Source organism: Glycine max, chromosome 9, assembly GCF_000004515.6.
Source record: "Glycine max cultivar Williams 82 chromosome 9, Glycine_max_v4.0, whole genome shotgun sequence".
NCBI lineage: Eukaryota > Viridiplantae > Streptophyta > Magnoliopsida > Fabales > Fabaceae > Glycine > Glycine max.
In genome coordinates, this window is record NC_038245.2 from 40,069,692 (window position 1) to 40,092,947 (window position 23,256).

Here is a 23,256-nt window from a genome sequence, read left to right on the forward strand (position 1 = left end):
TTACCACATGTGTTGCTCTCAAAGAAAAATAATAATAGAAAAAGTAATAAAAATGGAAATTTTTTTGTTTTCACAATTATTATTTAGACTAGGTTGGTAAAACTAAATTTTATAAACCATCTCCATGTTTATTTTCATTACGATTAAATCTTATTAAGGAATAAGGATATTGATAGAACCGACATAACTATCTCGTTTAATTGCAAGAAATTAAAAGATATAAGCACAAAAAATAAGTGAAGAAACGTTGTGTAAAAAAAAAAAAAAAGAAGAGTAAAGAAACGTTTGTAAGTTATATTTACAAACCTCACATTTTTGGTAAAAGGATTTTCACGGGCTCGCGTCTACTTGCTTGTAAATTAGCAATGTGTGATATAATATCTATCTTATATATTAATAAAATATAACACTAATAACAGTGATTACAATTAGACAATATCTTGTCAAGTATTGGTTTCGTAGTGACTAAATTAAATATATAGATCAGATAAATTATAAATATATTACTAAGTAAGATTAAAATTGAGTATGTAATAAACTAGATTTGACACACAATCTTATGGTCTACTTGACTGGGAGGGATGTAATTGAGCTATCTTTTAAGCCAAATCATTCTACTCTAATAATATTTTGGATCTAGTAAAGTTTAAATCATGGCAGTTGAATAAGGCTCACCATTTGTGCATGTGTTTAATAATTATTGAAACATCAGGTTCTGCATTTATAATCTTGTTTACTATCTAGTGTGGTAATTTTATGGTTTTAATTTGGTGGTCTTTGGGTTTGGTGCATAGACTATAAAGTGTGACTTACACGGTGTGGTAAGAATGACTAGTAGTTCGAATTTTTTTAAATATACAATAGAGGTTTAATCTTTTATTGTGTAATCGAAGATTACTTGTAGTTGTAGGTAGGTGAGTTCTTCTTCTTCTTCTTCTTCTTTTTTATAAAAAATGAACAACCTACCCTGCCTTATTTATTTTAAGGGGTTAGCAATGCAAGAGAGTGAGTTAATCATACAGAAAATTACTAGGTAGTCTTAAACTATCTTTTTTCTATACTCTCAATCAATTTTTATAAAATATATATTTAATTTTTTTAACTTTTAAGAAAAGAATTAATGATACTTAGTTAGGTTAGGTATCATACAGAGATTGATTGAAACTTTATATCAAAGTGGTGTTCTAGGACTAGGACCACCTATTAATTTTTCCTTTGATACCTATATAAGAACTACAATATTTTTTTTTACGAAGCCTAGTTTCGAAAGTAAAAACCACTCCAACATGTGCCCAATGATCATCTAAAACACCCACGCATTCAGCCCACGACGCACTGCAGCAAAGGCCCAACATCAAGGCAGTTTCAATTTGCAAGGGGTCTTTTTGGGGAGTTGCTAGGTGCACCCAGCAATTATGTGATAAGACAAAACTACCCTTGTTTAAAAAATGCGATTTTGAATTGTGGAAGAACCTTCTTACGGGAATTCCTGCGGAAGAACTTCTTCTGTCAAATGGCACGGAAGAAGGTTCTTCCGCGAGATCCCACGAAAGAAGGTTCTTTCGCTGTTGTTATTTTCAACTGCGGAAGAACCTTCTTCCGTGAGTTAATTTGCTTTTTTGGTTTTTAAATTTTTGGATTATTTTGTATTTTGTATTTTACTATTACAAAATTTAATGCATATTTAATTCAGGTTATTATTACAAAACAAAAAATATTTATTTAATATATATTAAATTTTGTAATAGTAAAAAAATTTGTGATAGTAAATAATTTTTATTTTTAAAAAAATATACGAATTAAATATTTTTTTATTTAATTTGGGTTATCATTACAAAATTTAATGTATATTTAATTTGGATTACTATTACAAAATTTAATGCATTAAATATTTTTGTAAACGTAACCCGAATTAATGTATTAAATATATTTTATTTAATTCGGGTTACTATTACAAAATTTAATGCATTAAATATTTTTGTAATAGTAACCCGAATTAAATATGCATTAAATATTTTTTATTTAATTCAAGTTACTATTACAAAATTTAATGCATATTTAATTCGGATTACTGTTATAAAATAAAAAATATTTATTTAATATATATTAAATTTTGTAATAGTAAAAAATTTGTGATAGTAAATATTTTTTATTTAAAAAAAAATATATACAAATTAAATAATTCGTATGATTTATATCAAATTTAATTATCATAAAATTTATTATTTAAATTTACATGTGCATTAAATATGCATTAGAAATTGTAGTGATATGTATAGTAACATTATTTATTTTATAACATAATTGGCTCATTATCCCAGTTGGTTATAGCGTTGTGCTAATAACTAATTTGTATATTTTTTAAAAATAAAAAATATTAACTATCACAATTTTTTTACTATTATAAATTTAATATATATTAAATAAATATTTTTAATTTTGTAATAATAACTCGAATTAAATATGCACTAAATTTTGTAATAGTAATCCGAATTAAATAAAAAATATTTAATGCATATTTAATTATGGTTACTATTACAAAAATATTTCATGCATTAAATTTTATAATAGTAACCCAAATTAAATAAAAAATATTTAATGCATTAAGTTTTGTAATAGTAACTCAGATTAAATAAAACATATCTAATCTGTATATTTTTTTAAAAATAAAAAATATTTACTATCACAAATTTTTTACTATTACAAAATTTAATATATATTAAATAAATATTTTTTATTTTGTAATAATAACCCAAATTAAATATGTACTAAATTTTACAATAGTAACTCGAATTAAATAAAAAATATTTAATGCATATTTAATTATGGTTACTATTACAAAAATATTTAATGCATTAAATTTTATAATAGTAATCCGAATTAAATAAAAAATATTTAATGCATTAAATTTTGTAATAATAATCCAAATTAAGTATACATTAAATTTTGTAATAGTAGCATAGATTAAATAAAAAATATTTAATCCGTATATTCTTTTAAAAATAAAAAATATTTACTTTCGCAAATTTTTTTACTATTACAAAATTTAATATATATTAAATAAATATTTTTTATTTTGTAATAATAACCCGAATTAAATATGCACTAAATTTTTTAATAGTAAAATACAAAATACAAAATAACATAGGCAAATACAAAATAATCAAAAAATTTAAAAACCAAAAAAATAAATTAACTCACGGGAGAAGGTTCTTTCGTGGCTTCCTGCGGATGAAGTTCTTCCGCTGGCACGGAAGAAGGTTCTTCCGCAGTTAATGCTACAACCGTGGAAGAACCTTTTTCCGTGCGATCTCATGGAAGAAGTTGTTCCGTAAGAACTCACGGAAGAAGGTTTTTCCGTAGTTGTAATTTATAACTACGGAAGAACCTTCTTCTGTGACTTCCTGCGAAAGTTCTTCCGTGAGATGACACGGAAGAAAGTTCTTCCACAATTGTAACATTAACGGCAGAGGTTCTTCCGTGGAAACGTTAAGGGATATTTTGGGAATTCTACAAAATTGCTAGGTGCCCCTAGCAATTCCCTTCTTTTTGCGGTCATTGAAAAGTGCCAAAAATCAATATTTTTTCAAAAATATAACACTTGTTTGATTGCAACCCTTTTTAATAATGTTTTTAAAAATATCACTTTTAAAAGTTTTCCATGCATTTGTTTTAATTTTTCAAAATAATTAGAAATTGAAAATAATATAAAATTTGATTAAAATCAAAAACCATTTTGAATAGTTTTTTTTAAATGATTTTATGATTGTATACAAACATAAATTACTTTATATTTTTTAAAATGTATAAAAAAATAATTATTAGACTATTATAAATCAAAATCATTTTTTTCAATATTATAAACAAATGAACTCATTAGCTACATGTACATGTATAGATTGATTAGGTGCCTACTATTAGTATGTTTGGATTACTGCTAATCCCTTCTAAAATTACTTTTAGATTTAAAAGATATATAATATGTTTCGAAAACCGTTCGTTGGTGCTAAACATGGGTTGTTGGAAGTAACAAAGGTTTGCTTTTTTTTTCAAACACGTAATTTTAGAGGTTGTTCATTGGCTTTCCGAACATGCACATATTCTTCTCCAAGACTCCAAGTATGCATATGCATAATTTATATCTTCTCTTATATGGCAAAATATTATGTTAGGTTTGAAGCATACGCGCGTATACCTTGCATTGGCTCATTTTAATTTTGTTCTAAAATTCAAATTTCATTTTTAAAAAAGGATATATAATGAGGACCAAATCCTATTCACTAAATCACAAAAGGAATTGATGATTAATATTCTCAAAAGTTTAAATTGTTAGGTAGGAATGAATTTCTTAGTTATTACATGTCCAATAGAAAGTAAGACATGCACTATTAAATTAAAGGAGAAAGAAAAGAGAAAAGAAAGATGTGCCCTAAAAACCACTAGTTAAAGCCTAAAATGGTGTATGCTGTGAAACTTGAGCATGTCACATGAATGGGATGGGTCCAACATCCACGTGAGTGGTATCTGAGTTTTTCTCTCAAATATATAGCTCTCATTGAAATTTCTGTAAGCAAATTATTTTATCTTGCTTAATTTTTTTTTGGATGATTTTTATCTTGCTTAATTAAAGAGCATTCATAAGTAGTTTACTATTGCTGATGAGATGGCTTATGGAACAGTTGGCAAATAGCCAAAAGTACCACAGAAGCAAAGGAAATTCAATATTTTGACCTTGCTATTGATAAGTTAAATTTTAAATTCATTTTTAACTGCTGATTTGGACCGGAAAGGAGCAATGAAGTCTAATAAAATATTTTTGCTATAGGTAGTTGTTGAATGTTGATCTCCACTCCCGTGCACAATACATAATTGAAATGTGCTTTAAACAAGAGTGATCTAACTTCATTCGAAGGAAAATCATGTTTTTAGAATGCTAGTTGAATTAAGCAAAGTAATAAACGATGGTTTCATCATGACAATTGAGTGAAATAACTTATTTTCTGGACTTCGGAGTCGTGGTGTTGAGATAAGCAACATGTCACTCTTCTGATAATTAAAAATATTTCCATATATGCATCAAATTAAATATCATTTGGAATTTAACTTTTGAATATCTAATTGTATTAAATATTTTAATTTTTTTTATCACTCATGCTAATTGACATCATTTGATTTGAACTATAGAAAGATTTTACATTAGAAATTAGTCTAAATATAATTTTGTGCATAATTATTATAAAATTATCTTACGTTTGAATTTATATTTAGATAAAAAGTCAAAAACCTACCCATGGACAATGTATCTTGATTAAATTCATAGCAAACATGCATTATTGTATTTAAGTGTCAAATTAGTTTGCAAAAAAAAGGAGATGCTATATGAGGTCAAGTATGCAGAAAACTAGAAGAGGGGGTGGAGCAAATTAAATCATTTGAAAACAAAACAGGTTAAGGTTATTGGGATAAAAGGGAATAATTTTGGAATCTTGAATATCGTTCCTTGATTATTGAAAACTTAGGGGAATCCCATTCTAATAATTTGATAAATCAAATAATTGTTAAACTACTTTTTCTTTGACCTTGTTCTTGAAGTTTAGAGCAAGTTCTCATTTGACATGACAACAAGCAATAATAACTAAAGTTTTGGATTTATATAGACCAACTAAACAAGTCTAAAGAATGAGTACATTCTTCTTTTGTAACATATGCCAAATCTGAAAAAGTGTAGATGTAATAAGAAAGATATATATAATGGGCTATAGCTAGAGATCTTGATCAAAGACAACATTAAAGCAATGAGAAAACACAAAAGAAGGGTTAGAATCACCCAAATAGAAAAGGGGACACTAGGAGTGACAAAAGTAAACTCCCAGAAGATATATGGGGATTATTGCTGAGTAATAATTACGTAGAAAGTTAGGTTATAAAGCAAAAGCTCACTGATTCAAGGTGAAAATTTAAAATAAAAAACGCAGATGAAGGGAAAAAAAAGAGAAAAGAAAAGAAAAGAGGGAAGCAAAAGAAAAGTTACCGAAACAACTGAATGGATGAATAGTTCTGCCGCTTGACTTTATCTTCTACATTTTCCCTTTTACCATCAATCTCATTTCAAAGAGTTTTTGTGGCCAGACTTTGTTATATTTCAAACCGGTTAAATTATCAGCGTATAAATTAATAATCCATCACTGTAGTATACAACCTTGTTATTCATTTTAGTGTTTGAAAGCATATTATATTTTAATTCCTAGATGAAAAAACTATAAATAATTAATCTTGACCACTTTTCAAACTTATAATGGGGTTAAATTTTGTGGAATTGCCATTTATGTAAGGAGTAATTATTTTTACATATTGAAACCAAATGAAATGTAGATTCATTCATATAAAAACTAAAATGAAATAAATTAAATTAAATATAAGGACTAAAATGATCGATTTTAAAAGTTGAGAGACTAAATATCTTATTTTAAAATAAATGACCGAAATTGTGGATTAGAAAAAATAAATTATCAAAGTTGCATTTTATTTTTCTTTTTATTATTCGGTTAATTCTTATTAATTTAAGGTTTAATCAATTTTTTATCGTTAAAAAATTCTAAATTTTACTTGTTATTTTAGTATTTTTAAATGATTCGTGTTTGATTCTTAGAGTAGTTGGATTTTTTGGAATGTTATTCCTAAGAATATTAGATGAGAATGATATTGGTAGGTATTTTAATAAAAATGTGTTTGATTAACTATTATGAATCTTTCTTTATATTCTTTGGAATTTTTAAAATATATGTTTGCTTCACATTATTTTGTCTTAGGAATATATGTTATATTACTAAATATCCTTTTTATATTAAAGAAATTATTATATTTTAAATGCTAAAATGTAATTTGTTCTTCTATTTTTTAAAATTTGTGATTTTAATCTTCTTATTTTTTAATTGAGATATTTGTTCATCTAATTTTAAATAATTTATGATTTTAGTCTCTTATCTTTTAATTTGAGACATCTAATCCTTTTTTTTTAAATAGAATTGATAGGTAAGTAGAGAAGTAGTGAGATAATGAGTAAATATTAATATCAAGGATATAATAATATTTTTACACAATAAATTAGATTCACACCACATAGGAATTCACATTCCACCCTCCTTCCATGAGAATCAAATTAATACAAAAACAAAATAAGCATGACAATCTCATTTTTCTGAATATAAAACATGTATGAGAATCTTTTTTAATTATCTTCTAGCAAATATGGAAAAATATATTCTCATCTTCATATTCCCAAGAATCCAACAAAATTTTGTGAAACAAATACTGATTTATAATTTTTTTTTCAAATTACTTCTTTCAAATTTTTGTTTATCATTTAGTTCGTTTAATTATAAAATTTTATTTTTATTCCTTTTAAATAATACGAGTTCCACATTTGATATATCTTTCTAAATATTACAAGTTTTTCATTTGATCCTCCCATTTAAAAAAGATAAATGAACAAAATTATGACATTAATTAGAGAAATCAAATAAGAAAAAAAAATAGAAAAATGAATTAAAAAGGAAACTTGATAAAAAAATATGATGATTTTAAAAAAGCTGAAAACTCAATCAAGCCTCAATATAATGATATTTAGACTTTATTTTTTGATTATTAGTATAAATTGATTGTCATAGAAGAAAACTGAAGACAATAACGTGGTTATCTGAAATAGACAGGCAATCAAAGCATATCATTTTAACAAAATAAAAATCAAAGGTTAAAATAAATAACAGCTCTTGAAAATTTAGTTAAATTAAAAATACACAGGCTATACAAAAACTCACAGTTTAATAATATGCGGTTGATTTAGAAATTAGAGAAAAAAAATAAGGAAATACAGTAATTCCCCTTTTTATGTGTATGTTACACGAAAAAGGAAAACATTTGCGAATCACATTGTGGTCCTAAAAACATGTCCTTTGCTAAACATGGAAATTTATATCCTCAAATTCTACTTCCGATGAGTTGGTGTGGATCACTTAATGTTTGGAATCTCTGCCAAATTTGATAAATGATCCCACGTGAATAAAGACTAAAGTGTGTTGTACAGTTTACCATAAGAGGGGACCTTTCTCATTATTATTAAATATATTATGGGGAGGAATTTTTTGTTTTTTAAACTCTTTACAATAGGGTTTGAAGTTGTGACTTGTGTTGTGACCTCCAGCAAAACAATAAAAAACAAAGGGAAAAATTATTTAATGCTAGATTTATTGTTATAAAAAAGGGAAAAAGATTTAATGCTAGATTTATTGCTACATATAATCTCTATTATTTTCTTTTTCACTTATAATAAGTGTCTAAGGTGTTAAAGAATTAGATAAAGACAATTGATAAGTAATAATTAATATTATCTCAATTTGTAACTAAACAGATGAATAAAAACAGTTTTGTTTGAAAACTGTGCAGATAAAAGAAATACACTTAACTCTATAATAAATCCGTTGACTTCTATTACAGGTCATAGCCGAACCTAAGTTCATCAAGAGTATTCTTGAATAATAGGCAAAAAAAATGTTATATATCAGGCTTGAATGAAGTAGTAAATTACTAATGTGAAATTCAATTCTTTTTTCTCAGTAAAAACAGAACAAAGCATAATTAGCGTGACTAATAACAATTGATAGAAAGTGATAGTTAGGCTAAAAAAGATTCATCTAATTAATAAAAATTAAATTTAGTTATATTCTATAAATGTAATTAAATTTTATTGTTAATGTAAAGATCTTGTGAGTAACAATATACAAATACTTTATAAGCATTTAATGAACTTCTAGGACTCTAGTAAAACCTCGAAACTTAACTCAATTTACCTAAATTTTCTTTTAAAAATAAAAGTCATATATATGTCATTTTTATCAGATATACTAATTACTATATATATTTAATCTCATCTTTGGATTAGATTATAGGCATACGTGACCCCCTGATTGTAATCGTCTAACAAACTTTTCGGCCTAAACTTGAGTTTATAAATAAGTCTCAGATATGAAACAATATAATTATAATTCTCTAACTCACCCAAACATTGATTTGAGGGTCGGAATATTCATAGGTACTCTAATGCTATTGTGTCACCACGACGCCACCTCCGTCGTGCTCCACCAATTAGCTCAAACTCCGATCTCTAGATCTGAACCATATCTTTGCTTTCGAATAGTATTTGGTCCAATTCCACTCGACACAAGTTATAAATAATAGGAGTGTGTTTATTTCATGCATAATTTTCTTAATCCTAAAAATATTTTTTCCTGAGGATATAACACGAGAATGGGGTATTATTACAAAATGTGTTTAATTAACTATTAAAATTGATTTTAATTATTTTTATATTCCCATAATAATTAAAACATATGTTTGTTTGAGTTATTTTTTTTAGGAATATATCTTATAATTACTAAAATATTCATACTATAAAAACTCTCATTACACCACGTCTCCTTCCTATGTGTTTGACAATTACAATAATTAATAGAGGAACATTATAAGGATAAGAAAAATTATTATAAAATATAGGAATAAAATTAAACATGTATCATGAAGAGCAATAAAAGACTAGTGTGACAGTGATTTGTAAGAAGATATATATAAATTTTTACTCATAGGAGATATTCTTGTTTCATGAATTTTTTTTTTCGCGTCTTCTATCAGGACCAAATATTAATAAAACATGATAAAAACATGATATTATGTTTTTTTTTTTCCAAAAATAAAATATATCTAGGATTAATTTTTTTTCTTACATAATAACAAAAGTAAGATAATATTTTCGGTCTTATATTTTTTAGAATAACTAAATAGTACGTGTAACAAAAGCACATACTAGATTGAAATACAACGTTTGTTTTTGTCGTTAATAACTGAAACTACTAAACTCATGCTTATTTTACGGGAATTGAATCCTATTCTTTATTTACAACATTAATTACAATTAAGATATTGAGATTTGAAGTGTTGGAAATCTTAGGTTGTGATGGTACCAACATGATCTTTGATGTGTATATATATTCTCAGGACATGTAACTGTAAGTGTGGGAAATTAGTCATTACTAGATATTCTTCTGAGACAGCCAAACAGGTTCTCGATGCACCGCATGTCTTATGTAAAGTTTCTCAGCCTAACTAGCAAACTATTGTACTACTTAAATACCTGTTTGCCTTATAGTCTATTCCTCTCACTACACACGTTTCAAGGTAAACTTTATGATTGTGATTAATTTAAAAAATCCTTATTGCACTGAATGATTCAAAATTATTTCTATAAAACCAATTTTACTTAACTCGATCCAAAATACATACCGACATAGTGTGGTATATATAGTAAACAAATAAAGCTCTTTAAGTATATAATTAAGAGTTTGATCTTTAAATATGTGTGTATAGAACAATAGTATTTATTAAAGGAAGTTAGCCATTTGAGTCAAATACTAATTTCTTGAAATACAGTGATCTATTTAGCATGTAGCATAGCATCCTGAAAGTTTAAGCTAAAAAACAAAATTGCATTTCATAGAACAAAGAAGCATGACAAATGTTGAAAGAGAATGATACATGCATCAGCATATGGATCATTTCCGGAAAAAACTAACAATTTCAATAAACTGCAGCTTTAGCATCATGGATATCAAAATCAATTTAATTGTTTCAATCATCATCACACAACTGTGTTAAGGCGTATTATTCAATAATTAAATAAACAACGACCAGGACAGGGTGTTATATACTAAGCTAGCTAGTTTAGTAGTATTATTTAAATTGCTACGTTATTTAAATTATATATCAACCTATCTTCTGCTTCTAAAAAGTTTGCTGTGTCTGCTTGTATTACTGATTGGCTGACCAAGATACATTTAATTAGTTTATAATTTGAACTCTAAAGATCCCTCCCTCTATAGGCCAATGACTAGCCAGTCTTCTTTTGTTTCAAAACGTTCTCACAAAAGAAAGAAAAAGACCATCAATTAAAGTATATATATTAAGGAAAGCAATGGATTATGGAGGATTTGTATGATTTAAATGGAAGTACCTACATACAAGGAAGTATATATTATCAAGTGATAGGGAAAAGGCTTGTATCAAACGTTATGCCAGAATCTGTAAAATCTGTAAAAGAAAAAGAGAGAAAAAAACTCAAAGATAAGGAACTTTGGTTCCTTTAGCTCTATTTTTAAGCAATGATGGTTGTGATGAGTGAAAACACTTTCTTTAGCAGAAGCTACAATAAGAAGAGAAAGAAGGGAAGAAGAGAAGAAAAAAAAATGTCACCGGTTGGATTACCACCTGGCTTTAGGTTCCATCCAACCGATGAAGAGCTTGTCAACTATTATCTCAAGAGAAAGATCAATGGCCAAGAAATTGAACTTGATATCATTCCTGAAGTTGATCTCTACAAATGTGAACCATGGGAATTAGCAGGTTTTCTTCTTCTTCTTCTTCCTATAACTACCCTTCGATTCTTCCGAATACTTTGTTTCTCCTATTTGTCATTCATCCATTTAATTAATTACCTATAACTCCCATTTGGCTTGCACATTCACAATTTTCATTTTCCAATATCATGCTAGAAATTGTGTTTGCCATTTATCTAGTTATAATATATTAATTAAGTGCCACATTAGGATAGGTACGTAATCTATATGGAAAAACTCTACCCACTAGCTATATCTTTGGAGGATCATGTATGTGCTTTATTTACTATTTGCATTTTCTTCATATTACTATTATTTTGATGCACTATATATATAACCTACATTAATTTTCAATTAAGCAAAGTTGTTTGACTAATTTGCTGATTTTGGTGGAACATTTTTTTTATTTATTGTTTTGCATGGTTAGAGAAATCATTTTTGCCAAGTAGAGACCCAGAGTGGTATTTTTTTGGACCCCGGGATAGGAAATACCCGAATGGGTTTAGGACAAATAGAGCAACTCGTGCAGGGTACTGGAAGTCCACTGGGAAAGACAGAAGAGTTTCATGCCAAAGCAGACCTATTGGCATGAAGAAGACTTTGGTGTACTATAGAGGCAGAGCTCCTCAAGGGATCAGAACTGACTGGGTAATGCATGAGTATCGCCTTGATGACAAAGAGTGTGAAGACACCACTGGATTACAGGTATATTATATATTCGAACCAATATTAATATTAATATATTAACAATGATACATCCACACTTCTTGTATTTTTTTTATTTTTTCTTCATGTGACGTCATATCTGATAAGAAACAAGGAGACAAGACCTTAATCCTTGTGGCCATCTCTTCCCTTGGCTTATCAATTCCTTTCGAATTGTGGCTCCTTTCTTATCAATATTACTTGATTTAAACTAGCATCTGGTGTCCACAAAACATTATTCTAAATAGATATATGATAGCACTATATTGTAAAGCTTTTAATTAATGCCTACTCACTCAATAAAAAATGATTAAAAAAAGACCGGAAAAACAGTGTGAAGAGATAAACAGTCATCAGTTGTCATAATCAAGTGATATTAGTTAAGGTTAGTTTTAAAAATGGTTATTTCTTAAAAAAATGCATTACCAATTATGCAACTTGTGAAGTCACTTTGTCATGTCATGTTGTACATATTCACAAGGCAGTCAAAACTCCTTTTATTATTATTATTATTATGAAAATCAATAGTTGTCCACTTTAAGTTTAAATTCTTTTTTATTCTAACTTCTGCAATCAATGGAGTGAAATAAGCTAAGAACTGGAGATGATTTTGAGGCCTTGGAGAATGAGGGAATGGCAGGTGGATGTGGTACATGAGTATGGCGAATTAGTTAGTTACACCTTCCAAATTAGCTTTACAAGTCACATCTTAGAAAAGTAAATGTTTTTGTTGTCTTTAAAACTAGCCTCTGGTGCCCACCTGACCCTTTACACACTTGTCATCGCATATTTGAACTAAAAAGAATGAAGTTCGATGCTTAAGGTAGTGACAAAAGCATTTTTCATTGATTATTTTCAGCCCCTCTTTTACACCAAAGACAAGAAGGAGAAAAAAAAGATAGATAAGCTTTAGTTCCATATTCCCATGATGATCGGTTAATCAGAGTCACACTAGAAGCACAGTGAGAATAGAACTTGAAACTGTAGAAATAAATGAAGCACATGAGAGACATTGTACATGTTTGGACAGTAGAAGAACGTGAAAATTGCATGGCATGCATGGAAAGCCTTAACTTTCGTAGGAGCTTTATTCCTTCTCTCTCGTTACTTTATGTTGTTTATAGTAGGTACTCTATAAATGTATGGCTGACATATTCTTTACTTGTGTTACTCTAATACCTCTAAAATGACAAAGTTCTACACCTTGTCCTTTCTTTATTATAATGCATGTAAAATAGAATATATAATGTAATGAGACAAAAGAACTATCCTGCTTATGATCCATATCCCTTCTTGATTAAAATTCTTTAGTTATTGGTGTCATTGTCAATTGTCATTATTATCTCTTCAACCTTCTTATTATTCCTGATCCAGAAATTATTAGATTCTACAAGCCATCAAAGCTTGTGCATCTCATAAAGCATCTACAATTCTCCCATCACTTTCATTCTATGTCGGTCACTTTATACTTTATTCCTAAACACCAAAACAGACTAATAGGTACCATACTATACCCCAGAAATTTTGCAAATAATTAAAATAAATAAAAAGGAGAGGGATGGTACCAGTCAATTATACCAAACAAATATTCGTTATAAGTAAATGTCTAAGCCAGGATGTGGCAACCGGGTCATGATGATTAATTTTAGCATGTAATTTAGCAATGTAATTAACATAATATATGTTCCACCCTTTTAGTAACCTAAAAGTGTCCACTTGATTAGGATACAGTAGCAGCATTATTAATATATTCTTAATAAGAAACATGGACAAAACATTCAGCGGTCTTTGAATCTTTATGTCACGACTTGTTCAGAGATTGTCTTTTATATATGGTTTTAACTACCACATTGTATGTGTAGATCCGTTTAGGCCTCAATTTTTGACTGCACTGCTTTAATTGATAATTTCAAATGTAGGCTAAAAGACAAAAAGCAATTGGTAGCTAGGAAAATCGTACACTATCATTCTTTGCGTTACTTTAGGCTTCATTAGTTTATATAAACCCAAAAGAGAAAAAGTGTCACCAACAAAAGTCCAAATGAAGTTCCTTTCACACTAGTTAAACTATCTTGCAGGATACTTATGCATTGTGTCGTGTGTTCAAGAAAAATGGAATCTGTTCTGATATTGAAGAGCAAGGACAATGTAATATATCACTAATTGAAAGCTCCCAAACCATAATTAATGAGTGTGAAACCATGTCACCTGACATACCAGGGGCATCATCATCATGCTTGGAAGAGGAGGACAAAGATGATTCATGGATGCAGTTCATTACAGAAGATGCATGGTATTCTTCTAATGCAGCAATGGTTGGTAGTGAAGAAGTGTCACATGTTACATTTACAAACTAATATATTTTGAAGATCTAATGGCAGGCCAGATTGGTGGTGAATAACTTGGGAGCTGGATATATATATATATATATACATACATTTCATCATATAATAAAATATTTATACCTTTGCCATATAACTGTTATTAAGAGATTTAACTTTTGTTTTTCTGATTATTATTATACTTAATTGGTGAGGATGGTTTGGTTTGTTTTGGTTTGGTGGGCTTGTTAATTAGGGTCATATTATAGCATTGATTTTATACATTTTTGTACTAACCTCTATCTCGAGGTGATCCGGGTGTTATTTGTGGAATAAATATAAATCAAAACTCAAGTGTCAATTAGTTTCATCATGTTTTTTCATTGGGAGAAGGAATTTTAGCAGTGAAAGGCAGTTGAATGTATAATTAACTATGTTAAGCTTGTTTTACCAAAATTTTAGACAGTGTTTACTCAAGTAATTTTTAAACTACAATTTTACGCAGTCAAGACTAACATTAAGAAAATTTTAATCAAATGAAATCTTTTGATGATTGCAGAGACTATTCAAACATGCTTTTAAATTACATAAAAAATTAACAACAACATTGATACCCAATAAATAGTTAAGAGAGAATTGCAAAGTAGAGTAACTGATAGAACTATTAAAACATTTCACGCAGCTTTGCAATGTGAGCAGCATACAGAACATGTGTAACTGTAAACTCCTTCATGTTCCCACATGTCAAGTGCAAAAATCCAATTACACCTTCCATTATTCAAATTCATCAGCTATTAGCATGAAAGAGCTGGCATTTTTCAATGTCCATCACCTCCAAATTCCTAACAAAAGAGAAAAAGATAACTGGTACAAGTATAACTAACAAGAGTCACATAGAAGATACAATTAGCAATTTGATAAAGGAACAACCTGAGAGATAGGTGTGGTATCTTCATTCTCCACACTCCTCAGACTTATTTTTAGCCTTTGGTCATTTTCAACCTCTGGTACTTTATCACAACAGCACCAATACTCCTAAAAGTAAAAATAAACGTATAGCAAAGATGAGTAATCAATAAGAAAACAGTAAACTTTGTTTGCAAAAGTTGTAATAAATGATTTGGTGAAGATGATACAAATATTTTGTTTTGATTTTCCACTAATTATGGCACTTCAATCATCTCATCCTTTTTCTTTTGTATCATAGTTGAGTTTCATGGTTTAATTTTCTGTGTATACACATTGTATGTATGAACAGATTCTTATATTTTATATTCAGAGTTAAGGAATATGATAAGATGGTATTTAATTTCAAGAAATTGATTATATAGATTTTTGGTCCATGCAATTGCAAGATCACAATATGTATAAACATGTTAAAACAAGTTTTGAACCACTAAGTTAATGATAGAATGAACTGGAAATATCATGTTTGAGTTCCATCAGTAAAATTCTCTTATAATATCCTGCAAGCAATTCTATACTTTCTTAATTGTCTACTCCTTTACAAATTCCAGATATATATCCTAAAAAATTTGAAATTTATTCATCAATCTGATTTTAAGTAAATCATTTTCCAATGAGAAACTATTAGTTCAAAGAAATGACTATTGTACTTCAAAAAAAAAAAAAAGGCTGTGATTATGTGATAGGAAAGGAACTGAATTTCCTTTGGACAGTGATCTGATTACAAAGGTAATACACGGAAAGTTTGGAAATTGAGAATGAAAAAGAAACAGACCAGGGAAGGAAAACTTCTCTGCCCTGTGGCAATAACCACCCCAAAAAAATTATTACCAACCTATCTCATTTCCCCTTTCCCCTTGTATCCCACACAACCTTTAACTTAGCCGCAATTCTTTTCACACTTGTTGCCATATATGCAGTTTGTGATAGCTAGCTTACATGAATCCCTGCTTTGGTTGCCCTTATTTATATAGCCATATAGGAGTGCCTAACAATAACACAATAGAATTATGTTGGCAATCCTTTTGCTGTCACAAAGTTAATTTCCATGAAACAGATTTATTGACAGATTTCTATAAAGGTTTAATTAGTTATTTGGTTCTTATAATTACAAAACTTTCTTTTCGTATACTTTAAACATTCCATTTTACTCTAGGCACATACCATTTTTTAATCCCTTTTACTCCATACCAATATCATTTTAATCTCTTTTAATCCCTTCAGGGTTTAAAAATAATATATACAGGGACTAAAAAAAATTGTTAAAAATAAATTACTAAATAAAAAGTAATTATTGATTACAAATCGAATATCTAAAAGTTGCTTATGATTTCTGTCTCCGAAACTGATTGCAAGAGACTAAATGATGAATGGCACAGTAAAGATAAAAGTGGCAGGAGTTATTTCCACACCATTGTGGAAGAGTGCAGAAATATTCGAGAGAAGAATCCTTGCACGAGGCCTTTCATTCACCAAGAGACAAGGAAAATCAAGTGGACATTCATATTTCAAATGATGTAATGGATTCCAATGTCATTCAATAAAACCAGTTTTTCCACTGCAAAAAAAATAAAATAAAATCAACAGGATGATCCTTCAAGGCTTCACTGCTTCACGCTCACGCACCAGCCAAATTGCTTGCAGTTTCTTATACACATGCAGCCAAGTTGCCAAATTTTAGGGAGCTATCTGAAATAGTTTTGCTAAGAGCACCACTCTTCTTCATATTTTTTTACAGGCATCACACTCATTCATTAATTTTAAATTTTTTTAAAAAGGCAGAGATGCTGATGGTGATGATGACGGGTAACAATAATTGAAATCTTTTATAAATTAATTTTTATTTGATAATTTTTTTTAAAATTTATTGGTCAGATGAAGTTTTAGTTTAAATTTTAATTTAGATCTTTTATTTTAATCTAAGAGATTTTGTCATTTTCAATATCACACAAGACTAACTTATTTGTTAATTTTTAAGTAATTGTTATTTTAATTTTATTAATTATATATCAGAAATATTCTTATTTTAATCATTAATTTTCATTAAATGTTTTAAAGTAGGAAAATTAAAATGCATATTAATGTAATTTTAAAACCTTAATGTTGTTTACTCAATACACTTTTATTCATACATTTAGTTATCCAAATTAAATTTATTATTTTAAATAATTAAATAAAAACTAAAATCATGCATATTATACAACCAACAAGATATTTTGCAAATAATTTATATTTATAAATCTTATATTTGATACTAAAAAATATACTAAATACATATATTTGTTAACACCTAATATTATCCAATTTTTTCTCATTTATTTTATTTATTCACTATTTATTGTATTTTGTTCTTGGTTTTATTTCATCAAAGAAAAATATTTGCAATGGTTTTATTCTTTTTATTAAAATAAATGAGAAAATAGAGGAACCAAAAGAAAAAGAGAAAACAACAAACTCATCCTTTTTTTTCATCACATAACCCATATTTTAATTTACATTCAAATATTATAAGTCCACCTCCTAATCAAGATCTAACTCACCCAAGAACCATCCATATCTCAAGTTCCAACTTAAGTCTCCTTGATATAAACCTTAGAAAGTACATATCTTGACGAATAGGCAGACCATTTAAGTAGTTGAACATCAACTTTACATCTCATTTTTTACTAATGTTTGACAAATCATTTTAGTTAGTTTCTAATTTTTTTTACTAGTTAAAAAACTTGTTTAATGATTTGATAAACAAATATTTTTAAATAGCTTCTAACATTTTTAAAATGCTACTTGAAGTAACATTTTTTAAATGTTAACTTCTAATTTTTATATTTTATTTATTTTTATCCTTAAAATACTTATTCTATTTTTCATTACCTTTTTAAATGTTATTTATATCATTTTACATTTTTCAACTATTTTAAAAGTGAGTTTTTCAGCCAATTTTTCCAACCATAACCTTTATTGGATTCAAACTCGTCTTAGTGCTTCTAATCTCAATTAACTGCCGATTTTATGTGCGGCTCCACAAAGAAAGAAAGAGAACCCTCCACTTGACAGCACAAGTCTCAACTTGATTATAACAACATTTTTCAAAAATAGAACAAGGAAGAGAAGAGGGAGATTTTAGACACACGGTGTTTAGTCAAGTAATTTTGAAATCGTTGATTTCTAATGCTACAAATGTTACATGGACAAGGCTTGACATTATCCAAATAAATCTATAGATGATTGGAGAGACTATTCAAACATTATTTTACATTGCATAATAGAATAAATAACTACATTGATACCCAAAAAATAGTTAAGAGAATTGCATAATACAGTAATTGATAGAACTATCTAAAGATTTCACACTACACAACATCATGTATACTCCTTCATCTCTCCATGTCAAGTGAAAAAAATCCAATCATACCTTCCATTGTTCAAATTCATCTGCTGTTAACATGAAAGAGCTTGCATTTCGATGTCCCCCACCTCCAAATTCCGAACAGAAGAGAAAAAGATTTTAGGTACGACTTACGAGTATAACTAACAAGAGTCACATTGACGATGCAATTATGAGCACAATTTGATAAAGAAACAACCTGAGAGATAGGCGTGGTATCTTCATTCTCCACACTCCTCAGACTTATTTTTAGCCTTTGATCATTTTCAAGATCTGGTACATTATACACAAAAGCACCAATACCCCCTACAAGTAAAAAATTGGTATACGATTTCAAGAAATTGATCATATAGATTCTTGGTCAATGCATTTGCAAGATCACAAGATGTATGAACATGTGAAACAAGCTTTAAACCACTAAGTGAACAATAGAATGGACTGGAAATTCATGTTTGAGTTCCATCAAGAGTCCCTTATAAATCCTGAAAGTAAATCTATACTGTCTTAATTATCTGCTCCTTTAGAAATTCTGGATATATTCTTAATTATCCGCTGATTTCAACTAAGTCATTCTCCAATGCATAACTATCTGTTCAAACCAATGAATTTTGTACTTGAAATAAATTAGGCAGTCATTATATGACAGAAACTGATTTTACTATTTAATGGAGAAAATACTCAAACAACAGTGATCCAATTACAATGATAATATGCACTATGCTGAAAGTATAGAAATTGAGAATGAAAATAAACAAATCAGAGAAGGAAAACTTCTCTGCCATGTGGCAATAGCCTCCCCAAAATTACCAAATGACTGCCTATCCAAGAACTACTCAGCCTCTAACTTTATCACAATGTTTTCAATACTTATTTCCACTTATGCAAGTTTGTCATAGCCTACATAATTCCCTTTGCTGCCCTTGCCCATTATAGGAGTGCCTAACCATAAAACTACAGAATTATTGAAATTTTGAGTTTTTACTGCATATGCATCTATTTCTATTCTTTAATTTTTTTCCCCACTTTTTCCCCACCCCCACTCTCAGCTTCATCTTCCTTTTCCTTTTATTCTCAGAACACCTTCATAGATAATAAAGGAAAGAGTTCTATAAAATCCCTTGTTTTCATCCTGTAGAAAGCCCAGATTCAGAATTTGAAAATCCTTTCGCTATTACACAGTTACTCTCTCCGTCCCTAATTAGAAGACCCTTTTAACTAATTCAAGTCCCTTAAGAAAAATAGTTAGTTTAGTTAATCACATTAGATTTGTCAATTATTTGTACAATCATTCCAAAATTGTCCTTTTCTTATTTCTCTATCCACTTGATTGTTTCTCATTAATGTTTGGAGAGACAAAAATTAAGTAAGCGTATATAGGAAAAAAAATAATTAATACATCTAAAATTAAAAAAGGATCGTATAAAAAGGGACAGACAATTTTTTGAAAAGGATCTTATAATTAGGGATAGAGGGAGTAATTCCTAGGAGGAAATACATACCTAGTCATATAAATTAATTTCTGAACTCAATCAAATTAACACATCGCCCTTGTTGTTGAAGATCTCATATTGACTAGTGATATGACTAAAATAGTGTATATATGTAAGGGACAATCCTCACCCTACGTCTTTGAATTTGAATTCGGACCAAATTCAATCCCAAAAGGTAACTCAAGATAAGAGTTGCTCCTCACATATATACATTATTTTGGCTATATCACTAGTCAAGAGTGAATGAGGAATCTCCAACACTCACCTCAATATGCTTCTCAATAAAGTTTTGTTAGGGAGAAGAGGGAAAGAAGAAAAACTTTAAATTTCTACCGCATAACCTCTGTAATACTACAACTAGGATATATCACTAAGTAAGGGATTTTCCAAGAACTCAAATGGAAAATAACAGCAATATGATTTAACTAACAGTGACAAGAAAATTAAACGAACAAACCTCAAATTCATTTTCTGGCTTTTAGTAGCTAATTGATGTCCTAATTCACTTCTCAACTCTGAAAAAACAGTATCCACATTGACAGCCTAGAAATACAGATAGTTGAAAACAACAACATTTTCATTTGTTCCCTCCTTCTAACCAAGATAAGGGTGTCACAAAACACACCAAAGACTCAACATATGTATTAGAAATTAGCGGATACATGCATAACCAAAATTGCAGATTGACGGTTTCAAGAAATTTGACTGCAAAAGCAAGGCATAGAAGGAAGGAGGAGAGGAAGTAGAAGGATTTTAAAAGAAGGGAAAAACAACCATATTACCAGGCAATGACCAAATTCAGCATTCCCAAGGGCAATTTCATATGACTTCCTGAGATATTCATCGATTAATTTTTGCTTGTCTGATAAGCTCAGCTTGCCTTTACTAATAATATTATCCAAGTCTAGTGAAAGCAACTGCCATAATTCACAAGATTGTCAGTTATTTCAACTATATGCATAAAGGAAGAACAAACAATGTCAGTTCATCTCATTATCTTGGTGGCATCTATCCTGCATTCACTTATTATCCCAGCCACATTTTAAGTGTAAAACAAAGAACTATCCCTCCTACTGAGGCAGTGAAAATTTATGCCAGCTACTTACTGTAAATAAAGTAGAATCGCCACAATGAACTCATGGACAAAGTTATAGCAGAAAACAAGGGAGAAAAACATCTTCAAGCAACTTATCAATGCGCATGTTCAATTAGACAACAGTAATACAAACTCGAATAATATTAATAATTAATAATGACAATAATAATAAGAGTTTAATTTTGATACACTGTTAGCATAAAGATTTTCACACTATAAACCAATTTATCAGAAACATGACTTTTAATGAAATTATTACAAAAGTCAACAATTTTGAATTATATGACAATCCATGATTGAATAACAACGTAAAAATCCTTTACCTTGTTAAGTGTATTCCAATCAAATTCTAATGATAAAGCAGAAAGGCTGGTAAAAACAATGTAAGGCAAAAAGAGCAAGCAATTACCTGATCAAACAAGGAAGGGTTTTTCCTGGCATCAAATTCAATGTTCAAATCCTTCAAACCGCTTCCAAAAGCTTTGCTGTTTGGGAATCTCCACCTCCAAAGGTCCCCATCTTCAGTATACAGAAAAAGTTGCCTGACACGCTCAAATTCTTCGTGCACTGACGGGTGCTTAACCGCAACATCAGGACTCAAAATCTTATCTTTGAAGTAATCAAAAGCAATAGTAGCCCCACTCCTCTCCATGTCAATAACCTTAACCACATTCTCACCAAGCGAAGCCTCATTGCCTAGCATCTCAAGGGCACTCTTGTGATGGTCCAAAACAATTACCCTACACCCCAAGAAAACAACACAACACAAAGATAACTAAATCCTATAATAATGCTTCCAAGAAAAAGAAAAAAAAATTCAAAAAATGCATCTTGAGAATAGGAAAACAGAAATAATGAAAGTAAACACCTTGGAACTTTGGTGGAGATTTCCTGAACAAAACCATCAGGCCCCACAAAATCTAAGAGATAAAGATCACCAATTTCATTCAGAGGAAGATCTTCAGCACTGAAAATTGCAATCCAAGACAAAAAAAGAATATATACATGAATAAAAAAGCATAGCAATGATTGAAAGCAAAATGGAAGGGTACAAAGAGTAGATACTGAATGAGGCAAAAACCTGAGGGGGTTGTAGACAGTGTTGGGAAAAAAAAGAGGGGATAATAATGAAGTGGCCTTAAAGTAAAGGTGTGCAGCAAGGGCAGCAAAAACACCATCAAGACAAGGGTAGAGGTAAAGTATAGCTGGTGAACAATGATTATTGTTATTGTTGTTGTTACCCTTGTTCTTCATACTCATGTTAATGGCATTGGAGATGCTGTTGTTGTTGTTGTTGTGCAGTTTGGCTTGTGACAGCAACATGGTGCAAGTTCTATTTGTGTTCTGTTGGATTGTAAAATCATTTACTGACTAGGCTTTTTTAGGAAGAGGATCTGGTGCAGTTTGAGAGTAACTGCACAAGGTGCGGTTTCTCTATTCAAATAGCAAAGAGATAAGGACAGTTCTTTCCTTATTTAGGACTCTCTCTCTCTTTTTTATCATTTAATTAATAATAATACAATGAACCAGTTATTTATGACTATAGTAAATTACTTGTCGGATGATAAATTTTATATTGGTAAGATTTATTTTAGATTTCTGATTTTTTCGTCTCTCATCCAATAAATTATAAAAAAATATATGATCAAAATTATTAATTTTTAAAACATAAGATTAAGACTAATGTTAATTAAAAAATAGGGGTGCAAAATATATCTTATTCATTTTATTTTCAAGGTAATTAGGGATTCGAGAAAGAATTATACATATTTTTTACTAAATTTTATTGATATTTCTATAAATTTAATTAGAATACACCAATGAGTTGTTATGTATAATAAATTTATTAAAT

The 23,256-nt window shown here is 28.9% G+C and overlaps 2 protein-coding genes across 6 annotated transcripts; one reads left to right on the forward strand and one right to left on the reverse strand.

Annotated features, from left to right (window-relative positions):
- The first annotated feature begins 11,178 nt into the window (after nt 1-11,178).
- On the forward strand, nt 11,179-14,834 carry LOC100788036 (NAC domain-containing protein 86). Its single transcript, XM_003534051.5, has 3 exons — nt 11,179-11,448; nt 11,869-12,146; nt 14,225-14,834. The coding sequence occupies exons 1-3, from the start codon at nt 11,208-11,210 to the stop codon at nt 14,501-14,503; spliced, it is 798 nt and encodes a 265-aa protein (XP_003534099.2). The 5' UTR covers nt 11,179-11,207; the 3' UTR covers nt 14,504-14,834.
- Nucleotides 14,835-18,668: 3,834 nt separating this feature from the next.
- LOC100806941 (uncharacterized) lies at nt 18,669-22,853 on the reverse strand. 5 transcript variants are annotated; one of them, XR_003262861.2, is made up of 7 exons: nt 22,486-22,853; nt 22,273-22,371; nt 21,814-22,144; nt 21,091-21,225; nt 20,766-20,851; nt 19,018-19,124; nt 18,669-18,907 (listed from the first exon to the last, which is right to left on the reverse strand). XR_003262861.2 is itself a non-coding variant. In XM_026123786.2 (6 exons), exons 1-6 carry the CDS (start codon nt 22,725-22,727, stop codon nt 19,100-19,102), a joined length of 918 nt encoding a protein of 305 aa, XP_025979571.1. In that variant the 5' UTR covers nt 22,728-22,853; the 3' UTR covers nt 18,669-19,099. The 5 variants fall into 5 exon arrangements, 2 of the variants coding, with proteins under 2 accessions (XP_025979571.1, XP_025979572.1); XR_003262862.2 differs by lacking the exon at nt 20,766-20,851 and having other exon boundaries at nt 22,486-22,852; XR_003262863.2 differs by having other exon boundaries at nt 18,669-19,124; nt 20,766-20,823; nt 22,486-22,852.
- Nucleotides 22,854-23,256: the final 403 nt, after the last annotated feature.

Excerpts from the sequence above, each read along its gene's own strand:
- LOC100806941 (XM_026123786.2), bottom strand. The coding sequence starts at position 22,727 with ATGTTGCTGTCACAAGCCAAACTGCACAACAACAACAACAACAGCATC. Across the intron at positions 21,226-21,813 it reads ACCCTTCCTTGTTTGATCAG|TTGCTTTCACTAGACTTGGA; the intron begins GTAATTGCTTGC and ends GAATTATGGCAG. Across the intron at positions 20,852-21,090 it reads CTGAATTTGGTCATTGCCTG|GCTGTCAATGTGGATACTGT; the intron begins GTAATATGGTTG and ends CTGTATTTCTAG.
- LOC100788036 (XM_003534051.5), top strand. The coding sequence starts at position 11,208 with ATGATGGTTGTGATGAGTGAAAACACTTTCTTTAGCAGAAGCTACAAT. Across the intron at positions 11,449-11,868 it reads TGAACCATGGGAATTAGCAG|AGAAATCATTTTTGCCAAGT; the intron begins GTTTTCTTCTTC and ends TTGCATGGTTAG. Across the intron at positions 12,147-14,224 it reads AAGACACCACTGGATTACAG|GATACTTATGCATTGTGTCG; the intron begins GTATATTATATA and ends ACTATCTTGCAG.